Source organism: Elgaria multicarinata, chromosome 10 (assembly GCF_023053635.1).
Source record: "Elgaria multicarinata webbii isolate HBS135686 ecotype San Diego chromosome 10, rElgMul1.1.pri, whole genome shotgun sequence".
NCBI classification, from domain to species: Eukaryota; Metazoa; Chordata; class Lepidosauria; order Squamata; family Anguidae; genus Elgaria; species Elgaria multicarinata.
The window spans coordinates 31,664,166-31,682,426 of NC_086180.1; the positions used below are offsets into that span (position 1 = coordinate 31,664,166).

At 39.8% G+C, this 18,261-nt stretch overlaps 1 protein-coding gene across 2 annotated transcripts; it reads left to right on the forward strand.

The window, feature by feature from the left end:
- Positions 1-836: 836 nt before the first annotated feature.
- FAM241A (family with sequence similarity 241 member A) lies at positions 837-17,244 on the forward strand. Of its 2 annotated transcripts, XM_063135468.1 has the most exons (3): positions 837-1,116; positions 8,095-8,128; positions 16,734-16,796. In XM_063135468.1, the coding sequence occupies exons 1-3, from the start codon at positions 946-948 to the stop codon at positions 16,757-16,759; spliced, it is 231 nt and encodes a 76-aa protein (XP_062991538.1). In that variant the 5' UTR covers positions 837-945; the 3' UTR covers positions 16,760-16,796. The 2 variants fall into 2 exon arrangements, with proteins under 2 accessions (XP_062991538.1, XP_062991537.1); XM_063135467.1 differs by lacking the exon at positions 8,095-8,128 and having other exon boundaries at positions 845-1,116; positions 16,734-17,244.
- The last annotated feature ends 1,017 nt before the right edge of the window (positions 17,245-18,261 follow it).

Here is an 18,261-nt window from a genome sequence, read left to right on the forward strand (position 1 = left end):
GTTCTAGTAAAAACAATAAAGTACATCCCACAAGCCTGAGTCTTACCTAAGCCTTCAGTATTGTAGGGCCAGAGGGAGTGGGGAGACTGAGCTTGGGAAGGCAGAGGGTTAAGCCTTTTGACCCCCTTAACGTTGTGGCCCCAATCCCACACACCCGTCCTTGTAGTTTAGCCCTTAGAAATGTAACTTTTAAAGATCGGGAGAAAAAAGCTTATAGCCAGGGATGAGGGGGGCTGCACACACTCCCCAAATTTTCTCTGCCCCCCCCTCATTTTTTACAAACAAATAATTAAAAACCAGTTTACAGTTTTGTCTTTAAAAGGCCTGCACACACCAGCTGAACTGCCCCCACCACCAACAACGGCTACTTTGGCAGACACCAGAACTTTTAGGTTGGCTACGGGCTTGAGCTGCTGCTCACACTGCGAATTTTTACACAAGCCATCCTCTCCACGAAGGAAGAAAGAAAGAAAGCGTGGAGATACACACATGGATTTATATAGTGTTGATATGCGTGCGTGGGGGGAAAAACATGGGCAAGCAGTTGAAACTTATGGACGGTTTTTTTTTTAATAAACAAAAGGTGGAAACAGATTTTCAGACACGTGTGTCTCTCTCTGACACTCTCTCTGACACTCACGCACGCCCATCAACAGTAGCAACCTCCTTCCCTCGCCCCCTCCCTTGCTTTCGATTCTACGCGGTCGTTACCCGCCCTCCTCCTCCTCCCGCCTCCCTTCCTCCGAGCCCCGTGACGGCTCTCGAGACACGCCCTGCCAGGCGGTAGCAGCAGTGGCGGCGGCGGCGGCAGGGGCAGGAGCGCCGTGACAAACTCCCGCGTTGGGTCCCCCGTCCTCGCCTGCCCCAGCTAGCCGACGCGGGAGTCGCCCTCCCCCCGGACGAGGGGCGCGGCAGGATCCCTTTCGGTCGGAGGAGGGCGCGGCGATGGGCTCTACCGAGGAGCTGCTGCTGTTGCCGCCGCCCGAGTGTGCCTTCGAGCGGGAATGGGCGCCATCGTTGCCGTCCCTGGGTGGGAGAGCAGGAGCCCGGCACAGGCGGCTGCACAAGCCGCCGCCGCAGCCGCCTCTCGAAGAGGAGGAAGAGGAGCAGCAGCAGGTGAGCGGCCGTCTCTCTTTCTCGCCTCCAGCCCGAGGTGCCGCTTCGCCTGCCGAGAGCGGCTCTGTGCCTGTCGCGTCTTCCTGGCGGGAGCCACCGCCGGGTTCAAAGGCAGCGTGCCACGACTTGCCTTTGTGGGATTCCCGTTGGCACTGGAGGGGATGTTGGACGCTTTAAAGCAGGCTTGCCCGCGCTGGCAAGCCGGGGGGGGGGGGGGGAATTGCAAGTTCCATCGTTCCTACCCTGCTGGAAATGATGGGAGTTGCAATCCACACACATCTGGAGGACGCCAACGCGGGCAAGGCTGCAGAGAGACCTCTTGGACTCGTCCAGCAGGGCGCTTCTTTGTGTTCTAATATCTTTCACCAGCGAGCATGGGAAATGTGTTTCCACGAGGGACATCACATGCCCAATGATACAACACTTGACAGACTAAACAATACACACGTGCACACTGCCCCCTCGCCTCCTTGTATATCTATAGCGTTTGTTGTTTTGTTTTGCTTCGTTTTGTTGTATGAATGAAATGCTCCAAAAGAAAGCATAGCTGTCATTTCTGAAAGTAAGAGAGCCATTATGTTAAAACAATGGGGGCATCTTTGCATCAGAGACCCCTCTCCCCTGATAAGTCTGGAAGCGTTTAGTGGAGAACAGCAGGAGAAAAAAAGACGTGGAACTTTACATAACACATTATTAGGGAAACTTGGCAAACGGCCTATGTATGGAGAGAATAATAGAGATACAGTCCACAGCCATTTCTTTTTTGCTGCGCAAACTTTTTCCATGCAGAAGTATAGCTAAAAACCAATAAAATCTTCAACACATTTCTAATATAGGCTCACATGCATGTCAGACTGTGCTTATAAAGGGGAGATTTGTATCTCATTGCAGAGTGCTCGAAGTGTTTCGGAGCAGTATCAACATTTTAATAAATGTAAATGAATTCTAATGTAATTAAGGCTACCTCGAATTATGGTTCTTGTAAGTTTCTTGCCCTGAACAAGTGAGAAAAGTGCCTAACTGAAATGGTATCTGAACTCACCTTACATTAACCATTCTTTTATACAAAAATAATCTTTGTGATTAGAATTAGAAGATTAAATCATTTCTCATCCTTTCATATGTTTAATTATAACTATAAGTGATGGTTTGCAAGTATTGGGTAGTACTTTAATATGAATTAATTGATCTGGAATAATAGGGTGTGGTTCTGTTTGTGCCTCCTTTTATTTACACATGCATGTGCATACACAGAAATAGCAATGGAAGTGTTGCACCCAGTGTATTGCAGTTTTCCTGACCTGGAGATACCTGACGGACCACATAGCAGCAGAGTAGTTTTAGGCCATGCTGTTGGCTTTCCTTCATCTAAGGTTAGAGGCTCCTTAGCCAAATGTCTTAGCTTTTCAGGTTTCACAGGCAAAGACAAAGATTCCAGGACCATAAACTGTAAGTGTATCAAAATAATAGGGTTTATTGAATGACATTAGTCCTCCTTACATATTAGGGCTCTTCTACGTGTGTACAGTATGGAGCAGCAATTTCTTTTTGCCATCTACAAGTAGAAACATACATATGCAACATGCATCCTTAGGTACATGCATAGTCTGGCCTCCATGCAGCTGAAAACCCTGAAAAGCAGGGTTCCTGATCACATAGAGCCCAACCGTTGTGTGTACAGTAGTAGTTCTACATCAGTGTTGCAGACATGCATTTCAACATGCAAGTGGTGGGAGACAGAGCCTGTCACTGTCCAGGTTTTCATTGTATGTGCAGAGAAGAACCCTAACCTATGAAGACAGCTATTCTCATGGAGGAATAAGAGGTGTAAATTGTAATTCCAATAAATGTAACGCTTAGGAAGCAAAAGATGTAATTTCTTTGTTTTAGAAACATTCATCCTACCATTCCTGCCAGGGTAAATGTGTTCATTACAGCTGGTATAATCTTGGAAACAGTCCTTTCTATGGAAGGGAGTAGGTTATCTTGTCATCTGAAACTTGTATAAGTATTTGTACTAAAGGTAATATTTTTCTTCCTGCTTAATCATTACATTTTTTTTTGTCTGGAGTATGCTGGGAGCCGTATGACTTTTTCTGTCTAAACATGCATAGGATGGTACCCTAAAAGTTTTATTTTTTAATCTCTTGATTTAACAGATTACTCAATGAAAGGTTGCAATCTTAATTTTTAACCTCTCAGTGGGGTTTCATTTTGTAAGGGTTAGAGCTTCTCTCTGTGTAGCATGTGTCAGAGCTAATCTGCATAAACAGATAAACTGTGTAACCTCCTGCTAGGGTGAATGTGTTCATTATAGGGACCTGACTTTGTTCCACAGGCGTATACGTGCAGCTCATAATTAACTGAAGTTTTTACATGTTGAATTGTTCCATAGTATTGTAACATTTCCTTCTCTAAAAAACATTTAGAGCTATATATTTATAGAAGCCCATTCTGCTGAATTATTCAGTTATATGTTGTTTTTAAGATTTCTATCTTGTTTTTATGCTTGAAAATAAAGAAGCGGGCTGAGAATAAACAAAAAATAATACATAAAGGCAATGAGCAATGGATTTGAAGAATGTGACCATTGAGGTTGTTAAGATATTTCCCACAAAGAAATTATTACTTGTTCTGGGCGAGTCCCTTAATTGCAAGGCTGGTCCTGAAACGCCTCCTTCATTTCAAACTTGATATAGGGCTTGAGGATGGTTATGACAACTAAGCAAAAGAGATAGTTAACACATTCTTTCTCCCCATCATGGTTTGAAACAAAGGCCTTAGGAACCAGGAAACTTAAGAACAACATCACCCCAATAGGTTCAAGGGTGGGGAACCTCAGGCCCTGGAGCCAAATTGGGCCTTCCCGAGGTCCCAGTCTGGCCCTCAAGCGCTGCCCCTGCCACCAAACATTGGGGGTGGGTGGGTTCTGGCTTTGGTTCAGTTTTCCTCCCATTTTAGAAGGTTGAAATTGCTCTCCTAAGGCTTAGATATTGATAGTAAGAGCTTTAAGTTAAAATATGCAGGAGGTTCCTCACCCCTGCCACAGAAGAACAGTACTTGGCAGCTTGTGAGATGTCACAGCAGGTGGTTAGGTAGTTGACATATGGAGGGATGTGGTGACAGCACAGTTTTACCAAAGTGGTGGAAGGGACACTCTCTTACCAGAACGTGAAAAGAGAAGGATAGAAACCTGAAAATAATAATTGTAGCCACCAAGAGAGCTTGATTTTTTTTTATTTAAAACCTAGCCCTTTTCTATTTTGGTGGCTCAGTATCACTGCAGGTTTCAGAGAGTATGCAACATCTTGGAGAAAGGCTGGAGTTCTCTTTCTTCAAAATTACTAGAAACCCAATTATGTGATGCAGTTTCAGAGTTTGAGCAGGCTTCTCAACAACATTGATTAAATAACTTCAGTAACTTCTTAGCAGTGTTGAAGAACATTTATGTATAGAGCTTGGAAAGTTGGTGGTTCAGTAAGCAAAATTAGTTCTAAAGCAACCCCTTCATTGCATACTTGATGTGGGGATTATGTTCATTATAATTAAGCAAAAGAATACTCAATATAAGCAGCATTCCTTTTTGCCTTCTAGGGATTGACCTTTTATTGGTATTGAAGTGTACTGATAGCTACTGGGGCACATTACAGATTTCATATACTGCTTTTCTAGCATATTCACCGCTTTTTATTCCATATCATCCAAAATACCGCAACAGATGTCCTTGTGTGCGTGCTATGAGGTATAAATACGCAAGAGGGATTTAGCGTTGCCATGGCGGGATCATATTGATATGACATGAGGTATGGATTTATCCTAGGTCTCAAGACCATACGCAAGGGAAGTGTGTGCAAGGTCTTTGTCTGTTTATCTATCAATGACTAAGATTGCATGTTGCACATTTTTCATTGTAAGCACAATCACTGTCATTGGTAAAGTAAAACTGAAACAAGACTTCAGTCTACAAAAGCTTATGCCATAATAAATTTGTTAGATGTTATGATGCCACAAGACTCGTTTTCCTTTTATTTTATTGTGTAACAGACTAAAATGGCTACCCTTCTGAAGGTATTTATTTATTACATTTATATCCACATTTTCTTCAGTGAGCTCAAGGTGCTATCCCCTCTTGCCATTTTATCCTCCCCACATGAACCCTGTGAAGTTGATTAGTCTGAGTCAGTGACTGGCCCAAAATCACCGAACTTGCTTGAATTATTACATTTTATATTAATCACATCTCTTTCTCACTCATTTTTGAGAATTCCAACCTCTCGGTATAATATAAGAAAATAGTAACAGCTTTATCAGTATTCACATTTAGAACATGAGTCATTGAAGAAAACGTACAGCATCTGCCTTTTATGAAGCTTCAAAACCAATTAAAGGAAATTTCTTCCTGAACACAAATTTGATTAGTGACCTCAGTGCATGGTTTGTCTCAACAGTAGAAGTTCTGGAAAACCAAAATATACAATAAACACAAATGTTAAACCAATAAAAAATGTGCATCAGGGTGGGGTAGGTTATGAAACATTTTGGTAGTCTAATAGGGAGAAAAAATGTTAGAAATGTGTTAATTTTTTTTTTATTTTTTTTTTTTGCATTCATGTATGAGGGAAACATTCAACAATTAGCAAACCATCTTTTGTGACTGTTATAACTACTGTTGTAATTTAACTTGTTTTCACTATAATCTAAATTACTTGTAATATTTTTTGTGAACCGTCCAGAGAGCTTTGGCTATTGGGTGGTATAAAACTGTAATAAATAAATAAATAAATAATATAGTGATATCTCTCATGCCCGAAAAGGGATAATTTTGATCCTTCAATAGCGAGTTGAGTTGTTGAGTTTTCATTCTTGATCTTTGCCTCAAATTACCATGGCTAAAATCCTACACACAGAAATTTCTTTGAAGTCAGTTGGACCTATGCCAGAATGACATCCCTAGTCCCTACCATTTTAATATGATTTCCAACTTAAATGATCTCTTCTCATCCTTTGTTCTTTGAGAAGCCCGCCTGGCTCCAACATTGCTATCTTTTTGGCGTCAGGTCAAGAGTTTTTTCTTTTCTCAGGCATTTGGCTGCTTGTGATGAGTTGTGATTGATCCTGAATTTGTTTTATAGTTTAGCTGATTGCTCAAAGTTGTTTTTAGATATATGTTGTCTCTGGGCACATCTACACCAAGCAGGATATTCCACTATAATAGTGATAAATAAAAGGCAGGAGCCACACTACTGCTTTATAGCGGTACTGAAGTGCACTGACAACTGTTGGGACCCATCGACACATACCATATACCACTTTCATACCACTATATCCTGCTTGGTGTGGCTCCTGCCTTTTAAATACCACTTTCGTAGTGCAATATCCTACTTGGTGTAGATGAACCCTCTATGTATATAGTCTGTTGTGTGTTTTTATCTTTTTAAAAAACATTCAAAACAATATGCAAAGTTTAATCTTTGTAAGCTGCCCAGAGAGCTTTTACTATCAGGCAGTATAGAGATAATGATGATGGTGATGATCCTAACTACATGGGGGGTCCTTTTTCATAAGTGGCTCTCAGACAGTGATGGTAATATTTAAATCACGTGGGCCTTTCCAATGTGTGCAGGGTGCCAATTCTAAGTTTGGAATGTACACTGTCAGCCTGAGCCCATGTTCTTGGGTCCTTTACATGTGACCTTTGTTCCTGAGAACCACTCATAAAAAAGCAGCTGAGTGTTTTTATGCAAAGACGATTATCAGCAAGATTGAAATACCTGGAAGGATTTTATATGTAGGCACAATGTACATGGCAGGAAAAAAGGTCTTCCTTCCTTCCTTCCCCCACCCCTTCTATCTATCTATGGTTTAACATTTCTTTTTATTCTGTATATTGATTTCTTATATTCATACACCCTGTCACGTATACACTTTGGCATAGTGCAGGCTTTGTTTAACAATTTCAGCCTGATGTTACACATATTAATGTGGGAGTAAGTCCTAGGCATATTGAGTAAAATGGGTCATACTCCAATTAAAAGTGTATACGATGTCATCCTTAAAGAGACAAGATTTCAGCACAAAGCTTGCATCAATATTTGTTAGAACAAGAATAAATACAGCCACACAATTGGCAGTAATATCTATGTAGGTTTTTGGTGAATTTTCTGGAATCATGTGGACAAATTAAGAGGTTCAGGACAGATCATTCAAAGAGTCCTGAAATTCTCATATCATTGGGATTTTTAGAAAAATGAGTCTTGTGTAAAATATGTGTCTCCCTCCCTGAAGAAACTCCCTAAGGCAGCAATTTGCATGCTGTTTGATATCAGACCTGGCTTCTGCAACAAACAAAGCATGCTCAGCTTTATGCAGGAGCCAAATTCTAGCATAAGGAAGTAAGTCTTAATGGTACAGCCTCATGCACACAATGGAGGAGAGATAGATCGTGGCTGTTGAAAAGGAAGAGGTACAAGTGCAGAGTCATCTGGGGAAAATGGGCTTCCTGGATTTATAAGTTGCTTCCGCAGAAGTAGATCTTTTCTTATGAAAGCCTCCCAGACTAGTGCTAGCAGGGCAGGCTAGGATAGTTTGCTTTGCTCTGAGTAGTTCTACTAATATGGAAGCTTCATATCTTGCCAGCAAAGCAAAAGGCTAGAGAGCTTTCCCTCCAGTACATCTAATCACTGGGATGTGTGTTGGGGATAGAGAGTTTGATATGGCTGCATGCTCTGTATATTCAATCAAAATATGCAGGACTCCACTTGCTTTTCATACAGTATATCTAAATTTCAACAACAAAAAATGCTTTCTTTAAAAAAAATACTAATAAATGCTATACCAAAAGGAAGTATCCACTATTGTCTACCTTTGTCATGCTTTTAACCAATGACTCTATCTGTGGGGGGAAACCATTATATTTTCTGCTATTTGGGACCAGCGGTTGACATGCTTTTCTTTCATTCCGTTTTTCTGTCTTAATAGGCGAATTGGACAGGACTTTGCTGTGCTCTAAAAGGTGAAAGCAGTTTGCTGTGTTTGCAGGGTTAAGGCAACTGATTTTAAAGTTGTGTTTTGAGGCAGGCTAAATAAGTAAGGAATTCTAGTGATACGAATTAAAGTTTTGTAATATCTAAAGAGCAGCAGTATGGGTAGCCTATGAAATACAGATAATCAACATAACAGCAACCTTGTGAGAATGCATCTGAAATTTCACAGATGGCTTCCAGTGATTATTGTTAATCTAGGCATAACAAAAATATATAGCACATGCACATATAGCTGTCCCCTGTAACTGCTGAACTTTCCAACTAAGATTGTAGTGCCTGAATTTGCTTTCCTTTTCCCCCTCCTCCTCCTCCCTCCCAATCCCCTTTCCTTTTGTGTCATGTCTTTTAGATTGTAAGCCTGTGGGCAGGGACTGTCAAGAAATACTTTTGTAAGCCGCCATGAGAGCCTTTTTTGGCTGAATGGCGGCATAAAAATACTTAAATAAATAAAAAAAATAAAAAAATATTGGGGATGAACATGCGGCAGGGTCTTGCTATTTACTGCTTTACTCTGTACAGCACCATGTACACTGATGGTGCTATATAAATAAATAAATAATAATAATAATAATAATAATAATAATAATGTAAACCTCCAGAGAGATTAGCACAGGAGAGTTAGTTAAGGTAACAGAGGTTATTGGTATAAGATATGGTCTGCCTTTAAATAGTTTTGCATCATAGTTCTCTAGTCCTCTGCTCAAGAAATAAAGTTTTCCAAATATTTATACACTCTCAAGTATTACTTCAAGGCCTTAATGAGATAAGTTAGTTTCCTCTAGAAACCTGTATATATTAACTTCAAGTACTGGGAGGGTGAGCAGCCTCCAGTTAAACTCCAGAAACCTTTTTCTTGAGCTGTGTTGATTATTGGAACTCCTACTGTAGATTTGCTAGGCTTGTGTGTGTGCCTGGAGGCAGGAGAGAAAGGAAGACTTCCTTTTTAGTATGTAGAGAGTGACCTTTTTGAGTTATTACAGATGGTTACCACTTGGATTTCAGCATCTGACTCAGCTTGCTATTGTCCTGGACAAAAATAAAATAAAATCCACTCAGCAGAAAAGTAAAACACCTGCAGGTCCACTGGCTGCTGTAGTAAGGGTAAAGCAGCCATAGCTGTATCAAATATCTATCCTGAGCTACTTAAGGCTGAAAAAAGCACTGGGCAACAAAATCAACAATATTGGCCAGTAAAAATAATGGGCTTCATATCTAAATATATGAGAGTGATTCATAAACTAAATTGGTTTTGCTGATGTATACAATAGCCTGCCAGTGCTGTAAGATTATAAATGCTTTGAGTCTGCTGAAGAGGTGGCTGCCATATATGTAGAGTGGGATCAAGGGAGTCCCTTCACCTGTGGAATGCACTTCTGTCCATTTAAAAAGATATCCCAACTTCTACTGATTCTCCTTCTCTAGCTGCAACCTTTTCATTCCAAATCCCTCACCCTTAGGAGCAGTTTTTACAGGGTAAGAAGGAGTTATAGCAGGAAGGGAGAGAAACATGGGCAAGTCCTATTGCAGGAATGGAACACTGTTCGTAATTCTCTTGCTCCGTGCCACAGCCACTCAGCCCTTTCCAAGCATATCCGAACTAAGATTTTAGGGGCTATATTAAGGGTAATTCCTAGCTGTGCTTCTTTTCTTTTCTACCCTGTACTAAAACTTTAGAAATTTTGTTCTTCGTGGTGTCTTTGCATCAGACGTATAAGTTCTGTGCCTGCGCGGCGCCTCAATTCGGGAAATCTTCTATAACTGGGGAAGTTTTTGGTGGGAAACTTTCCCCCGCCATTCCACTATGCACGCTCAAATAGGTTCTCGCCTGTTCCCTCAGATCTTCATCAACCACCATTGTGGCAGCTCTCGATAGAAGGGATCTCTTCCTTTTTCTGAAAATGCTGAGGCTATTTCCTACTTTTTTTCTTTCTGTTTATTCTGGGTTTGCTTTTCTGTTGTTGTTTTCTTTCTTTGACTTTTGGCGTCTTTATTCCCTGTGAAGTCTGAACAGTGGCTATGAATTACAATTTATGGTTGATATTTGTAACAAATATTCTAAAACCTGAGCTTTTTTATTATTACAAATTTTGGCTGATGATGGAAGTAGAAAAGGAAACCATTTTCATGCATATAGCTTTTGTATTTTTATATTGTTGCATTTTTATTATGCAACTCCTTAGGGTTGATAAAATTTAAAACAAAATAAATGAATCTCTCCCCATACGTCAAAAACTTTACATCATTTTTATTATTATTATTATTATTATTATTATTTATTTATTTATTTATTTATATAGCACCATCAATGTACATGGTGCTGTACAGAGTAAAACAGTCAATAGCAAGACCCTGCCGCATAGGCTTACATTCTAATAAAATCATAATAAAACAATAAGGAGGGGAAGAGAATGCAAACAGGCACAGGGTAGGGTAAACAGGCACTGGGTAGGGTAAAACTAACAGTATAAAGTCAGAACAAAATCAAGTTTTAAAAGCTTTAGGAAAAAGAAAAGTTTTTAGCTGAGCTTTAAAAGCTGCGGTTGAACTTGTAGTTCTCAAATGTTCTGGAAGAGCGTTCCAGGCATAAGGGGCAGCAGAAGAAAATGGACGAAGCCGAGGAAGGGAAGTAGAGACCCTTGGGCAGGCGAGAAACATGGCGTCAGAAGAGCGAAGAGCACGAGCGGGGCAATAGTGTGAGATGAGAGAGGAGAGATAGGAAGGAGCTAGACAGTGAAAAGCTTTGTAGGTCAACAGGAGAAGTTTATATTGGATTCTGAAGTGAATTGGAAGCCAATGAAGAGATTTCAGAAGTGGAGTTACATGGTCAGAGCGGCGAGCCAAGAAGATTTGTAATCTTGTAGGAAGAGGGAGGTTTACTAATTCACTTCAATAATTACTCCTTCCATACCTCTCCAGCTTGTGATTGCCCTTCTAAAATGGTAAATACTGGGCCTGTTCACATGTAACGCTAAGCCACCATGGTTAGTGTTGGGAACTAAACCACTGTGGTTTAGCATGTGGGTGGAGAGAAAAACCCGACAACAATGGCTAATTAACCATCTGGGTAACTACCCCTCTGCAGTGGGGTTAAGGGCCCCCAGTGTGGCTTACCGTGTCGTGTGTCAGGGTCCCCATAGTTTAAAGCGGCTGTTCTGTGTGGAAACAGATGGCCTGATGAATGTTCCTATTTAAACAGAAGTAATATGATTTAGCACCGTCCTTTGTGAGCTCATGGCAGTACTTCGTTTGACCTAAGCTGCAGCACAGATACATGTGGTATGACTGTTCAGCAGAGTGCAGAATGCACTGGTCTCATGAATGCTAAAACATATCACACCTGTGCAAATCCCAAGTGACTACCCCCCCCCCCCACTATTGTTACTTAATGTAAGTTAATCGGGTTTATGCTCCTGTTCCATAAAATGATCTTAGGAAAGTGGTTTTAATTTAGGAAAGCATTTCACATAGTTCTGGCTAAACTGAAGATTAGTTTTGTTGGGGCATTTGCTTCATTAAAGTGCTCAGTTGCCATAACAGCATGAAGTAATTCTGGGATGGAGGAAAGCTATGACTGACATATTTGAATGTTTTTTACTGTAACAGCTGAAAACAGCTTTTTGCATAGTGGCTGCTTTGCTTTTGATTGTTAATTTATTCCTTATCTCCGGTCAGCATTACCAGCTTAATCCTGTGCCTGTTCTTGCTTTTACTTCCAAAAGAAATAAAAGAATCCATTTACTACTAGTTAAATGTCATTCCTGACTGTTCAAGCTTTACTATCTTGTTTCATTTTTATGTGCACACAAATATAAAGCCACAGAAATAATGTGTTCCTGTTATATTACACTTTAAAATTTAACAAATCTTTAAAATCTTTAGCTAGCACTTATTTGCATTACAAAATATACGTTAACTAATCTTAATCTTTACGAGATCATGTTTAGAATAATACATTCTTATTTATATTAACATATCCCTTTTATAAAACCCATGAGAATTATAGATTTTTTGTGAAAGGAATCTTTTCTGGGGTTGAATTAGCATAGCAAAATCAGGAAGCTTGTTGTTGAACTTATTTTGAATGATCACAGTGGCTTATTTGTGATAAGTTATCCCTTTGAAAATATTAATGGTATGGTGCAGGACCCTGTGTCAATACTGTTGGATCTGTCCAACAGCAGTGGTACATTCTGACCTCTGCTTGTATACCATCCAACAACTCTTGGATGAAAAAGCCAATCTTGAGTACAATTCTTCACACAGCTCTTAGTCAAACTATGGAATTCATAACCATACAATGTAGTGATGGCCACCAATTTGGATGGCTTTCAAAGGGGATTAAACAAATTCCTGGGGGAGAAGGCTATTAATAGCTACTGGCCCTGATGCTACCTCTAGTAATCAGAGGCAGTAGGCCTGTGTAGACCAGTTGCTGGGGAATATGGGCTTGAGGGTGCTGTTGTAATGTCCTGCTTGTGGGTCTCTTATTGACAGCTGGTTGGCCACTGTGTTAACAATATGCTGGACTAAATGGACCCTTAGTCTGATCCAGCATGGCTCTTACATTCTTAATTATTATTTACTAGTTGGTTACTTGCAAACTTAGTTCGCAGGGGTAAACCAATTCTGATGAAAGGTTGAACTTAACTAACTGTGTTTATTGAAACATTCAAAGTGTTTCATCTCTTATCTTTACAAAACTTTCTTAAATTACATGTTCTTGGTGTAAACTCCAGGGTGACCATTATAGCGTCCTTGTTCTGGTCCACTGACAACTTGAATCTTGAGGGTTGCTAATGAGCGTATACGACTCATGGCAACTTAGAGTAGGTTTAGGAAGATAGATAAATGCCAACTTGGTCCACAGTCCGTCTCTGAATTGTTTACAGGCCATATGTTACTGGCATATCATTGTATTTGTATTTATAAAGGTGTACAGTGACTTTTTTGTATTAATCTTTTTTCCCAATTTGCAATTATGTTTGTTTAATTATGCTTGACATTTTTTTTTGATATTGACAATAAAACTTTATAGTGCATTCTTATAGGAGATAGCTATTTTAAAAAAACAAAGGTTTATGGACATAAATAAACTCTGAATTATAGTGAAAACCATTGTTATTCATGGAATTTGCATGTCAAGAGCTTTCCAGAGAAGTGTGTTTCATGAGAATCAGTCAATGGGAAGGCATTGAAAAAAGGATGGTCAATTAAATCCCGACTTTGATACATAGATAGATGATTGTAGAATAACTGGACTCCAAACACATTCAGCAACATTTTCTATACCATACGCAGGATATGTGGGCGAGGACAGAAGGAAAATCAAACCATGCATCAAAATGTTTTGTCCATGTGTGCACATTAAAGTTGTGTTGCATCTGCCTCCTTGTCCAAAGATTCAACTTCTGGTGCCCCAAAATTTCCCTAAAAGGCAGTACGTAGCCCAGGGGTAAGGAACCTGTGTCTCCAGGTTTTCGATGACTCCAATTTCCATCAGTCCTGACCATTGAACATGCTAGCTGGGGCTGATGGGAGTTGGAGTCCAATTCTGACATAGTGCATTATTATTATTATTATTATTATTATTATTATTTATTTATTTATTTATATAGCACCATCAGTGTACATGGTGCTGTACAGATTATACACAGTAAATAGCAAGACCCTGCCGCATAGGCTTACAATCTAATAAAGTTGTAGTAAACAATAAGGAGGGAAAGAGAATGCAAACAGGCACAGGGAAGTGTAAACAGGCACCGGGTAGGGTGAAGCTAACAGTATAGAGTCAGAACAAACTCAATATTTAAAAGCTATAGGGAAAAGAAAAGTTTTTAGCTGAGTTTTAAAAGCTGTGATTGAGTTGGTAGTTCTCAAGTGTTCTGGAAGAGCGTTCCAGGCGTAAGGGGCAGCAGAAGAAAAAGGACGAAGCCGAGTAAGGGAAGTGGAGGTCCTTGGGCAGGCGAGAAGCATGGCATCAGAGGAGCGGAGAGCACGAGCGGGGGAATAGTGTGAGATGAGAGAAGAGAGATAGGCAGGAGCTAGACCGTGAAAAGCTTTGAAGGTCAACAGGAGAAGTTTATATTGGATTCTGGAGTGAATTGGGAGCCAATGAAGAGATTTCAGAAGTGGAGTGACATGGTCAGAGCGGCGGGCCAAGAAGATGATCTTAGCGGCAGAGTGGTGGACAGAGACCAGCGGACTGATGTGAGACGAAGGAAGGCCAGAGAAAAGAAGGTTGCAGTAGTCCAACCGAGAGATAACCAGTGCGTGAACGAGAGTCTTGGCAGATGAGACAGACAAAAATGGTCGAATCCTGGCAATATTATACAGGAAGAAACGACAGGATTTAGCTACTGCCTCGATATGAGGAATAAAGGAGAGCGAGGAATCAAATATAAAGCCAAGACTACGAGCTTCCTTGACCGGAGAGAGTGTGACATCGTTGACAGTAAGAGAGAATGAGAGGTGAGGAGAAGGTTTAGGAGGAAAAACAAGCAGTTCAGTTTTTGCCATATTAAGTTTCAAACGACGATGAAGCAGCCAGGCTGAGATATCTGAAAGACATGCCGAGATACGATCGTGAACATCAGGAGAGAGTTCCGGAGATGAGAGATATAATTGTGTATCATTGTGTATAATTGTGAACTACCAGGAAAAATAGGGACTGTTTCTGATAAATGAGGTTGGTTTTAGAGTACGTGATTTGGCTGGTCCGCCAAGTAAGGTCCCCAGCTTGTTGAACATCTGTTGTGCTGCTAAAGTGCTACATACTGCAGATCTCAAGGGGGCCATTGTGTCAGCATGAAGCTGATTTTTCAAACCATATATCACAAATATGCCAGTGCAGACTGTGGAATGCTTGAGTCTCCCTCTTAATACTACAGATGTCTGGAGAGAAATTTACCAAGCTCATGATTGGGTCCAAAGAGCGCTGAAAGGATTTTATCTGAACACTTGTGGCTGCTTTCTTTCCTTCTTGGTAAACCTTCTATTTTAAGGAGCTGCACAAAAGCCACAAAACAAGTTGCTGTTTTTTCTGAAACAGGAGTTTTTTCTTCGCGGTCTTTGTGCATCACACATATATGCTTTGAGCCTGCATGGAGCTCACTTCGGAGATTTCTATAGCTGAGGAAAATGTTTTGGCGGTATCCATCTCCCACCATCTAGTGCACATATCCCAGCAGGTTTCCCGCCCAACTTCTCTTTCGACTGCCTTTCTGGATGGATGCTGTACAGGGAACTTTGTTCTCTCAGGAGAAAATGTTTCTTTTTGCTGAGGATTTTTTCCCTTTTCCACTGTCGTAGTTATTTTGCTTCACCATGTTTAGCTGTCTCCAATCATCGGGATGCTCATGTAGCATTAAGGCCCCATTTAGAAAATGCATACAATTCAGCAGTATCTGTTGACACCCAAACAGGCTGAGGGGCTGAATTAAAATATTATCTCAGGGCGAATTATGTATGAACACTGCTCTCTGTCTGCCAGTGCTGGGATAGCTTTCAGTACATTATTATAATTGGAAATGCAGCACTTATCAAACCTAGTAAACTAGAAATTGAAAGAATTAATTGCTGATGATATTTACATTTTCTCTTAATTGTTTGGTTCTCATGTTTGGCCTGTTTACAACTCAAAAGAACAAATGCAAATGGAATGACTCTTCCTATTATATGTCTAATTGAAGCATCAATATAGAAATTGTGTTTTGACTGTAACGCTAGACTTGGTACATCCCTTCTCTTCAGAAATGTTGCTTTATGATGGATGTTTAATCATATAATTTACAAGCCCAGCCTTGGTGCTGACAGTATTGACCTGCTGACTAAAATATTGATGAGTAGCTTTTTACTGAGCTTTGCTTGTCTTTAATGGGAGCATTAGCAAAATCATGTGTGTTGTGCTTCATCTTAAAAGAATGTTTACATTACCTATCTCCATTAAAGCCTGTCCATAGAAGCTTTATGCAAGATTTTTTTTAAAAAAAAAACAGATTATGAAAAAGAATTAAATACCCAGCACTGCAGCTATTATTCAGTAGTATGAAGGAGTAAATGAAGAAAGGTGATTTCATCTCCATTCTCCCAGCCCATGGACCATGTCACACAGTTAGGCAATTTGAGGTGCGAAACATGGTGTTATGACCATAGTTTCTTATGATAAAAAGGTGAAAGAAGCAAAGTGGTGAAAAAAAGTAATGCTCCACATTAAATCCTATATATCTGTATAAATTACAAGTTACTTTATGCATGATTAAGTAACGATAGAAACGGACTTGGGAAAAAGATGTTTTTAATACATCTTACGAATTGTAAAGAATGCACAAACTGTAACACATCACTTTGATTTTATTTTCCAAGGTGCATAGCAAAACCAAATGAGTGCCTAGCCCATAACAAAAGATAATTGCTAGTTTGTTGTGACAGAAGGAATCGCAATAAAGCATTACATCTCAAAATGGTGAAAAAAGACCACAATTTCTGCACATGAGGCTGCTTTTTAAGTAGTAGCACTGACATATTATGCATTAGTTGATCCAAACTGTTCATCTATATTTTCTCTTCTGACTGCAGGTCCAGCAAGATGGAAGAGACAGTAGCGTTGAACCCATTACAGATGACTATAAAAAGATGGGGACTCTCTTTGGTGAACTCAACAAAAGTCTTATCAGCATAGGCTTTACAAGGATGTATTTTGGAGAACGGATTGTGGAACCTGTAATAATCATGTTCTTCTGGATTATGCTCTGGTTCCTTGGTCTACAAGCTCTTGGACTAGTTGCTGTCCTGTGCCTTGTCATTATTTATGTTCAGCAATAAAGTACAGTGGATGGTAGATGAATGATTATGTCATATCTTGGTGGATTTACATACCTAGCCAAAAGAACAGTACATTATAAGCTGCTATGCTGAACATTATATGGCCATTAAAGTTATGCACTTTCAAACTGCCATTATCTTTGTAATTTAAATGAAGAAAAAACACCTTTAATACATCATGAATAGATGAGTAAAAGTGCATCTTAGATACATCACAAGAACAGTGGAACTTAATGTTTTGAATTAATAAAGGCTACAGAATCAATGTAGTTCCTGTGGACACGTTCACTGAGCTCTTTGAAATTTGAAAACAAGCTCATCAAAATTAGGTGCAGTGATTTTCTATTTGCCCTATGACTACTTTCAAGTAATACCTTTTGTATTAGGAATTGAACCTTAAAAGGCCAATTTGTATAAGCTTTTATTCTGCATGATTTTATATCATCCTGTTCTTCAACATTGTGTATGTACATATACAGCCTTGGCAAGCAAGACTGCTTCTTTATGACTAATGCCATTAATGCATATAAGAAAAAATATCATTTTGAACATTGCAGATAAGAGGCTAATACCTATGCATTTTTTCTTCCATATCATGTTTTCCTTGCCCCTCTTCATACCGCTACAGAAGTATAATGGTTCCTGTAAACAAAGTAGACGTTTTTTTCCTTTTTTTGTTTTTGACTTCCCAACTTACCCCATCCTAACTGATATTTTTTAAATGCACAAGCACAACAGACCTAGATACAAGACAAGCCACACAAACCAGTAATTGTGATCTTCCATGTTTCCTTTTTAGTCATGGAAATGAAAGTTCACTTTTAGGGAGTTCTAAAAATAAATTTCCCTAGGTTTGAACTCTTGAACCCATCCTGAGATTGGCCCAAATTTCTCCAGAGTCTGAATCTGACTTGTGGTAACTCAAAATGTTCTTGCTGCCACTATGTACCAAAGGGCTCATTGGAAGTCTTCATTAGGCCCTAGATTATTCTGCAAGCATTCACTCCAGTGTCCAAGATCATCAAGGATCATGGGAAATGTAGCTACTATAGCACTTGGCTGGTACAAAACAGTTCCATTTCCCAGGTCATGCTTCTTGTAGTGCAACTTATAATTCAGTATCTAGCACATTCCTCTAGTGCTTGCAGAACGTTCTTTGGTAAAGCTGGATGTGTGTCATATTTATATGGAATTATGTTGATTTGCAAAATGAACATTTCTTTGAATGAGTGGTCTGAGGAAATACTAAAGAAAAGAAAAGCTCAGCCTTCGCGACTATAGA

What these genes read in the sequence shown, in the direction of transcription:
- FAM241A (XM_063135467.1), top strand. Translation starts at nt 946, where the DNA reads ATGGGCTCTACCGAGGAGCTGCTGCTGTTGCCGCCGCCCGAGTGTGCC. An exon ending in AGGAAGAGGAGCAGCAGCAG is followed by an intron (nt 1,117 to 16,733) that starts GTGAGCGGCCGT and finishes TTCTGACTGCAG; the next exon opens with GTCCAGCAAGATGGAAGAGA.